This window comes from Pterocles gutturalis, unplaced genomic scaffold (genome assembly GCF_000699245.1).
Source record: "Pterocles gutturalis isolate BGI_N339 unplaced genomic scaffold, ASM69924v1 scaffold32223, whole genome shotgun sequence".
NCBI lineage: Eukaryota > Metazoa > Chordata > Aves > Pterocliformes > Pteroclidae > Pterocles > Pterocles gutturalis.
The window spans coordinates 6,290-14,488 of NW_010124039.1; the positions used below are offsets into that span (position 1 = coordinate 6,290).

Here is an 8,199-nt window from a genome sequence, read left to right on the forward strand (position 1 = left end):
GTTATATGCAGCTCAGCTGGCTGAGGGACCAGAGTGGAGAAAGTTAGAAAAACAGCTGTAAGAAAAATGTTTTCTTCTGCCCCTCTGGGGCATTTAACTGCTAAGATCAAATATCTCACTGTCAACTTCAGCTAGAATGTGCCACCTGCTCTGTTTTCCTGGAGCAGCTCAGTGCAGCCAAGAATTTTGCTTGGGCAGTGTTTAAGAGACAGGTTTTTGCTTGTCCTGACTCCAAGGTAATCATTTTTTCTCCATTGGTGACAGCATTGTAATCATAGTTCTATTGCTTAAGCAAGATTGCACTCCTGCACAAACCTGTGATTGCAGCTCATCTAGAAAAATCCACAGCAACTTAAGTTAGCTTGTGGACTCCTAGCACTGTACAGCCAAGGTCCCCAAAGTTTGTATAGTTCACTCTGGTGCATTTTAACCACCGAATATTTTCTGCACCTCAGCAAACTTCATTAAACCTCCCTCAGCTGTATCTGCATAGTATTAGCTCTGCAGTTAGCTTTTAATAATGGATTGTGTGTAACTGCATTGAAGTGGTGTGTCATAGCCCAGCAAACCACAGACATGGTTTTGACTTTGCAAGAAAAGGAGAGTTAGTATGTCACGATCATTTACCATTAATAGTGGTTTCTTGACTTTGCAGTGTTTGGCAGACCATCTCAGTGAACACAGAAAGGCTGGACTCTTTTGCGGCAATTTTTAATTGTTTTACATATTGCACATTACTAAGGGGAGGTAATAACTTAGTAGCTACAATTGATTAGCAAATCCTTCAGCATTTCTTTGTGGCTTACTCTGGAGAAGTCTAATCCTGCAGAGAGAATGGAAAAACTCATCTCACTGGAAGAACAGAATCCCTGCTGTGGAGGGTTACTTATTGCAGGGACTCCTATTATTATGTTACGAATACTGGCTGGTAATTATTTTTCTGGGTTCCTTTTGCAACATGCTTTTTATCATAACTGAGCATTTTTAAAGTTCTCTTAGTCAGAAATACCTACCCACAGTATTTCTCCTAACAAAGCAGCAGAAAGAGTGAAAGCCAAAAGGAGTAAAGAGGAATACGATTGTTCAGTCCCAGGAATGGATTGCCTCAGAGCCAAAATGGATTTTATTTACGTGTATAAGAAAACATGTTTAAAACCCCTCTGTCCAAGTGCATGATGCTTACAGAAGTGGAGTGAATGTGTGTGTTGAATAGCCTGCAGGATGGGTAACCTTGCCCCCTGTGACGGAGCTTGTCAGATTGTGCAAATCCTGCTCAAATGGTAGACTCCATGCTGAATCTGGACTACAAGGAAATTTTGCCTGGAGGCTTCATTAGGACTCCAGAGATGGAAAATCACTTGCATTTTTGCAGTCTCTTCTTTCTTACCTCTCACCTAATATCCAGGGGAGCAGCTGTGGTCTGCCTCAGGTTCTCATGCTCAGAGGCAGCATGTGGAGCTGGGCCAAGCTGGTAAAACCAGATCAGTATACTGCTTCCCTCTAAGTAGCCTTCTTTAAAAAATGGAGGGCTTGGATGAAAATGAATGGAGTAGCCTGTCATACAGAAATGGCAAAAGAATTCACAACACAGCTTCTGCAGGGGCAGCCGTGGTAATCTCTGCCAAGGGATTGACTGTGGAGTTTGTCTTCTCAGACTCTGGACTGGCACACAGTCTGTCTTAAATCCTCCTTGAAGCTGGATGTGAAACCTTCCTCTGCTTTCAGGTTTGTTCTTCCATTTGTTGTACAGACATTGAATTTGAAATGTCCTGGAACTGAATGGAGGAAGAAAACAAATAAATAAGATTAATTAAACTCCACTGCTGCTACGGGGAGTGAATAGCAAAAAGCAGCTTTTGTCTGGTAGACAGGTACTTTTCTGTGTGGCCCTTCAATGGACTGGAATTTGGGACAGGCTGTAATTTGACCGTGGGATGAAGGGAATGGCAGCCTGAAAGAAAAACATGTTTCCAGGAGTCAGTGTATCTGATGCTGTCTGCTGCTTTTGTTTTTATTTTAAAGTTTTCGTGACTGCAGAGTAACTGTGCTCTGCGTTCATCTCCGCTGGGATGAGAGTCACAGATGGATGGTGCTTGTTCTCTCTAGCTTTTTCAAGCAATGCTGTATTTTCCACCTAGCTGCTGTTTTAAAGTTGCTTAGAATTATGTTTCTTCACGACTGGCACAGGTGTATCTGTCCAGGGATATTTCAGAGCAATATTGTTTTATCACAGGCACAGAAAAATGTGCTGATGACTGTTGACATTCACGCACTAGTGTCCCCAGTGGCTTCTGCTGGTGTGTGTAGACACAGACCCTGACAGAGGCCACCAGAGGGGGGGAAAAAAAAAAAATCTGAGAAAAGCTTGCTGTTTTGCAAAGTAGTGTCAAGCCACCCAGTTCTTCGCAGCATTTTCCAAATGCAGGCAGTGTAGCAGCTCAGGGAGGCTGAGCCTTCCTAATAGATGCCTGTGCCAAGTATCAGGAGAGTTGTTCCACATCTCTGTTATTTTAGCATTCCAGAAATCAAAATTAAAGACACAGTTGATGGCATCTGCTCTCTGTCTCTGTCCATCTCTGCCCTAAATGATTTATGCGCAAATTGTATAAACCAAATAACAGTGGAAGCCTGGATGTGAATGCTGATGTTGGTCTTGGGTTTCTTGCTAGTGAACAAGTAGAGCCACTCAAGCAGGTGGGTCACCCCCTGCTAAAAGGTGTTTTGCTGTCAACTCACTAATACTAGCCTCATCATCTGGCTGGAATATACAGGAGGTTATTACCTGTGCAGGATGTTGTTACCTATGCATATAACCTAATATGCATTAGGTTGTTACCTAATAAACTGTTACTTGTTACACTGCTTTCTTGTTGCTCTTAGGCTGCTGCTTTCTGCTTTTTAGTCAGGTTTTTGAAACCTGCCACTGAAAATTATTTGTGAATGGGATTCCAGTTCAATTGTGCATTTTCCACTCACCCTGCAGACTTGCATGCTTTTTACCAAATGATCAGAATCTGGAACTGAAATAAGGTTCTGGCAATTGCATTCCAGTTTGCTTAAAAATGTGTTGTTTCTTTTTTTTTTTTTTTTTTTTTTCTTCTTCTAAAAGCCTCCTTGACTTCTAGACTGAGCTGAATCCCCATGCATAGTGTGGAGTTCTTGAGCCTTGGTAGATGTTTAACCACACCACTGTGTATGAAACTAATCAGGCAGGAAAAAAAAATCCTTTCTGGTCATTGCAGTGTTACCTATTAACAATCTTAAACTGGAGGAATAAAAATGTTTCAATGAAAGCTGAGAGTATGCTACTCCTCTTTTTACAGATACAACAGTTTAATGAAATACAAGGCAGAACTGGAAGAGTTGGAAATAGTTTTAAAAGCTGAGAGAGAGGTTCTGCAACAAGAGAGGAGATCGAATGCAATAACCACTGGGGAAAATCAGAAGCTGAGGGAGGAACTGGACAGGTATGGGTCCCTTGCTAAATTATTGTATATATAATTAAAAAGTCAGTTATGCAAAACACACAGTTGTTTTGCTGTGTTGTTAACTGTAGTTCCGGAATACCTTCATTAATGTGTCTGTTAATTTTTCGCAATTTTTGTCTTGTTAATTTGATCATTTTGTTTAACTCATTTAAGATTATCAGCTTTGTGGACATTGTCAACAAATACTGTTATTTGGTGCTTCAAACATGGTCTGATTCTGGGACTTTTTCTCATTCAAAATAATCTTCCACATGCGGTTCAGTTCACAAGTGTTCTGTAATGAGCTGTTTCTCTAGGCAGACCTACAAATACCCAAAACCCCCAGTAATATCTAGAGTTGTGTGAAATGGTTCCTACCCAATTTCTTTCCCTTAAGGAGAACTGTGTTACGTGTTTTATACAATCTGATTTACTTCTAGGAGTTACCATTGCTGCTTATTTTCTGCTACTCAGAGAAAGCTACCATTTGTTAGTACTCAAAAGAGGCTTAATTCTTTATATTAAAAGTGGGTGTAGTGATTTCTATGATCACTGGATAAGTGTTAACTCATGTCAAAACCCTTTTTATGAGCTAGCATACGAACTTTGCATAATACAGCAGTGAACATAGACCCAACCACCCATTCCACCCCTCCTGTATCCCTGCTGCGGCTCTCTCCATTATAAGCAGTTCAGTGCCACTGTTCATACTACAAAGGCATTTTGAGAGATAGTTTGGTACAAATAAGGGGCCAAGGTCGTGTCAAGTTAAAACAATGTCACATCGAATCATACTTAAAAATAACATGTTAAGTTCAGTCACTAAGTTTCGTATGCTGTTCTAATTGTAATGTACTTTAGAACACTGCAGAGCTCTGCAAAGGAGGTTTCCTCAAGCTTGCTGTTTTCAACTCCGTTTCTCTAGGGACAAAAGAATATGTTACAAAACGTTGATTGCAATACTGGCAGAGAGCAAGGCTTAGCTGATTTGTCATCAGATACAGAACTTAAACTTTTATTCGTCTGTTTATTTAATTTTATGCCTTTCTGATTTGTAGATATTTTTAGATTTACCAAAAACTATAAAAGAATGCCACAGTATCATCTTACAACATTAGTGTCTCACAGTTCAGGACAGTTTCATTCTCACATTTCATGCATCAGTGTTCTTTATTCGTGACAAATAGAGCTGCCTTCACATCCAAATGCTCTTAAACACATCGTGCCTCAGAAATTTGTAGTGTTTCTTACACATTGAGGAAATAGCAGTTTAATGTTTCATCTATTTTCCTTTCAGTTCTTTTGTAGATTTGAAATATTTTATAATGGCATTACTGTTTTAGTAAGAGAATTTTATTGTATGCTTAGAATATAAATGTCTTTAGGAGTTAGTCTTTGGAGCTTAATGTTTGATTTAGTAACAGCTGCACACTGGTGGTGTGGCCTTTGAATGTGGGGTACTTTCTATGAAGTATCCTTCATAAGTCTGCTGGCTTCTTTGTGTTTAGGGTGAATTTCTTGCACAACCAACTGAAAGCAGACTATGAAGGGCTGCATTCACACACTAAAGAGCTGAAAACTTCCTTGAACAACTCTCAGCTGGAGCTGAATCGTTGGCAGGCTCGCTACGATGAGCTGAAAGAACAGCACCAGTCCATGGATATTTCTCTGACCAAGCTGGATAACCACTGTGAGGTGAGTAGCTGTAGGTAGGTACACTGCTGAGTTCCTGTTAGTGCTAACATTCATCATGTGAAGCTCTTGGGAGACTGTATATAGAAAGTCATGCTGTGTGGTCATAATAACACTCCCATATACTTTATGCTTATCGATTCATGTCCTAGGGTGCTATGCTATTGTGTTAACTTGATTATGGTGCACTTCCAGGGAAGCCAGATGCAGAGGAGAGATTAATCTATCTTGTTTAACAGCTGCTGTCCCGTCTAAAGGGAAATCTGGAAGAAGAAAACCATCATCTCCTGAGTCAGATTCACATGCTGAGCCAGCAGAATCAGATGTTACTGGAGCAGAACATGGAGAACAAGGAGCAGTATCACGAAGAACAGAAACAGTACATGTAAGAAACTGGAGATTTGAATTGTGAAACCTCAAGATGTCATCTAGCAAACAGAATACAAATCATCTATCAGGAGTAGAAGGACAGGCAGCAGAATGATAGGTCTACTTGATATCTGGTTAGAAAAGGGGATGTTTAGGAGGAAATGTATGTAATGGGAAGAGGCTACAAAATGTCTTTGCATTGCCTTACCATAAAGGGATGTTCAGGAGACACTTGGACAAGCACAGCTCTCTTCAGATAATATAGATTAACTCATGTGGAAAGCCTAGTTATAAAAGATGGAATGCTAAACCCAGTGGTACTTCTCAAAGATTTCTGAAGAGCTTGGAAAACAGTTGGTTGCAACAAAAATTTAGTCTTATGAGAGTAATTTTATATTTAATTCCTGAAGAACAGCAAATATTAATACTCCTCTAGTTTTTGTTATTTGCGTTATAAGAAATAATTCCTTTGATGTTGTCTTTAAGGATGCAAGTGTCAGCATACTTCACTGCATCCCCCATGCATAGGGTGACGCACTTAAGTGAGATACCCTATTTAAACATATTGTACATTTACAAAGAGCCCTGTTCTCACTGCAGTGAATTTCTCTTGTAGTTACGAAAAAAGGAAGAAGAGTGTTCTGAATCCCAAGAATTTTAGTCTAGGCACCTCGGGATGATGTGGGAGTTACTGACTGATTTATTTCAGTACTGGATTTATGGTTGAAATGTTAGAAATTGTTTACTGAAATTGGCTAAATAAAGGTCAGGTGTACTCTAACCATATTTATCCCAGTGTCTGACAGTTCTGTGACGGAGGTACGTTATTAGACCTCCTACTTGAATCAAAAAAGATTTGCTGATATCTACTGTGTACATTAATAAAATCATAAGTAAAAAAAAATAGATTACATAGCACTGCTGAAAGTGCTTTGACACTGCTTGCAGGAAACCAAAGTACTCTTAAAAAGATCAAATATTATTTACTTCTCTACTTGCAACAGAATAAGCAGAACAGGAACAAAATAGCTAGTTATCATGCAGACAAGTTCTAACTATGTAAGGATCTTAACCCTTGAGTAATTGTCAGTGATCTGTGAATGAGACTGAACAATCAGCAAACGAATTTTCAAGAAACAAAATAAAATTAATCTTAACAAGCACCAAACTAACTCTGCCTGAGTTATTAGTGAGTAATCTAGCACCAATCTGCTGTTGTTCTTTCACCTTTCATGCTTATTGCACAAAAATTGCCCATCAGCAAATGTGATAGGCTTTTGCATTTGCCCTTTCTAGGCAGTGAATGAGCTCAGTAGGATTCTGAAGGGTATACAATAGGAAGATATTTTCATCTCTTTCCTCTCCTGGTGGCTTTTGGTCTTCAATTTTTTGGTTATGCTTAATTTCATACAGATGGTTCAGAATGTGCTTTTACCCCTCACAGTGATAAGTTGAATGCCTTAAGGAGACACAAGGAAAAACTTGAAGAGAAGATAATGGATCAGTACAAGTTTTATGATCCTACTCCAAAAAAGTAAGTTCCATATGGGTTCAGTTTTGCTATTGTACAGATTTGTGAGGGTGAAAAAAGGGATCTCTGTAACTGGAGGTAACAGAAATTTAATCTGGAATAAGGACAGCGTCATATCCACTTCTCTCTTCACTCTCACTCTGTAAGCCATTCCCTGAAGCAGCAGGATGTGTTAATATAGAGCACGGTGCCTCATGTGGGGCCCTCTGTTTTAATACTGGAATCTGAAACAGTATTAGTTGGCAAAGAGTCGCTATGCCCTGAATATCATCTTGTCCCTAGCAGTGGGCTGGGACCCCCAATATAGTGACTTAACAGCAGTAGGAGCTTCCAGAGCTGCTCTTTCAAAGGAGATAGGCATTCCATCAGAGAGAAAGGACTTAAAATATATATATTTAGAACAACAAAAAAGAGACAAGCTAATTCCACAACACGTAGTTTTGACTGGTAGCCTTAGCAAAGAGAGGTATGCATCTTCAAAGTACATTTGATTTCTTTCCTTCTCAGTCTGTTCGTGTAGTAGAGATTTTCATGCTGTTAAAGTGTCTTATGTGAGTCCGTCCATATGTATAGTGTAGATTTCTAGCAGAGGGAATGGTTGTCTTTCACACATTTTCATGCTGAGGAAATATTTCTGTAAAATAATTTTTACTTTATGAGAGAAATGGATCTCAAGCTGTGTGAAATTCATGCTGCATCTTTCTAGTCAATTCATGACAGTAAACAAATAAGGATGTAGGGTGGCTTGATGACTTTAGCACAGCTGTAAACTTCTTCGGGGAGTATTTCTTGTAGTGTTTTATGAATCCCATTCTCAAAACTTGCTTTATCAGGAAAAACCACTGGATTGGAGCCAGAGCCTTAGTCAAACTAATCAAGCCAAAGAAGGACACTACAAGGGAGCGGTTGAAACCAGCAGCAGAAAGCTCTCCATGGCATTCTGAATCCCCAGAGACAGTAAACTCTCCATCTGCCTCCCAAAAACTGAAACATCAAGAGTCTCAGGATAATACCTCTCAAGGGTCAAACTCTATGGAAGAAAGAGAGAATCCTGGGGGTTCTTCAAACAAGGGTAAGGAATGCTCAGCCTAAAGTCATGAGCTGATAAGTATTTTTTAAAAAATATTTTAAAATATTTTT

General features: G+C 39.5%; 1 protein-coding gene across 1 annotated transcript in view; it reads left to right on the plus strand.

Annotated features, from left to right (window-relative positions):
- LOC104465193 (protein Daple-like) overlaps window positions 1–8,131 on the plus strand; it is a gene marked incomplete at its 3' end in the record, with an annotated part of 13,934 nt that extends 5,803 nt beyond the window's left edge. The window contains exons 6-10 of the mRNA XM_010078141.1: window positions 3,324–3,467; window positions 4,976–5,162; window positions 5,399–5,544; window positions 6,973–7,062; window positions 7,893–8,131. Coding sequence (XP_010076443.1) covers window positions 3,324–3,467; window positions 4,976–5,162; window positions 5,399–5,544; window positions 6,973–7,062; window positions 7,893–8,131 — 806 coding nt within the window. The remainder of the gene's footprint in view (window positions 1–3,323; window positions 3,468–4,975; window positions 5,163–5,398; window positions 5,545–6,972; window positions 7,063–7,892) is intronic.
- Window positions 8,132–8,199: the final 68 nt, after the last annotated feature.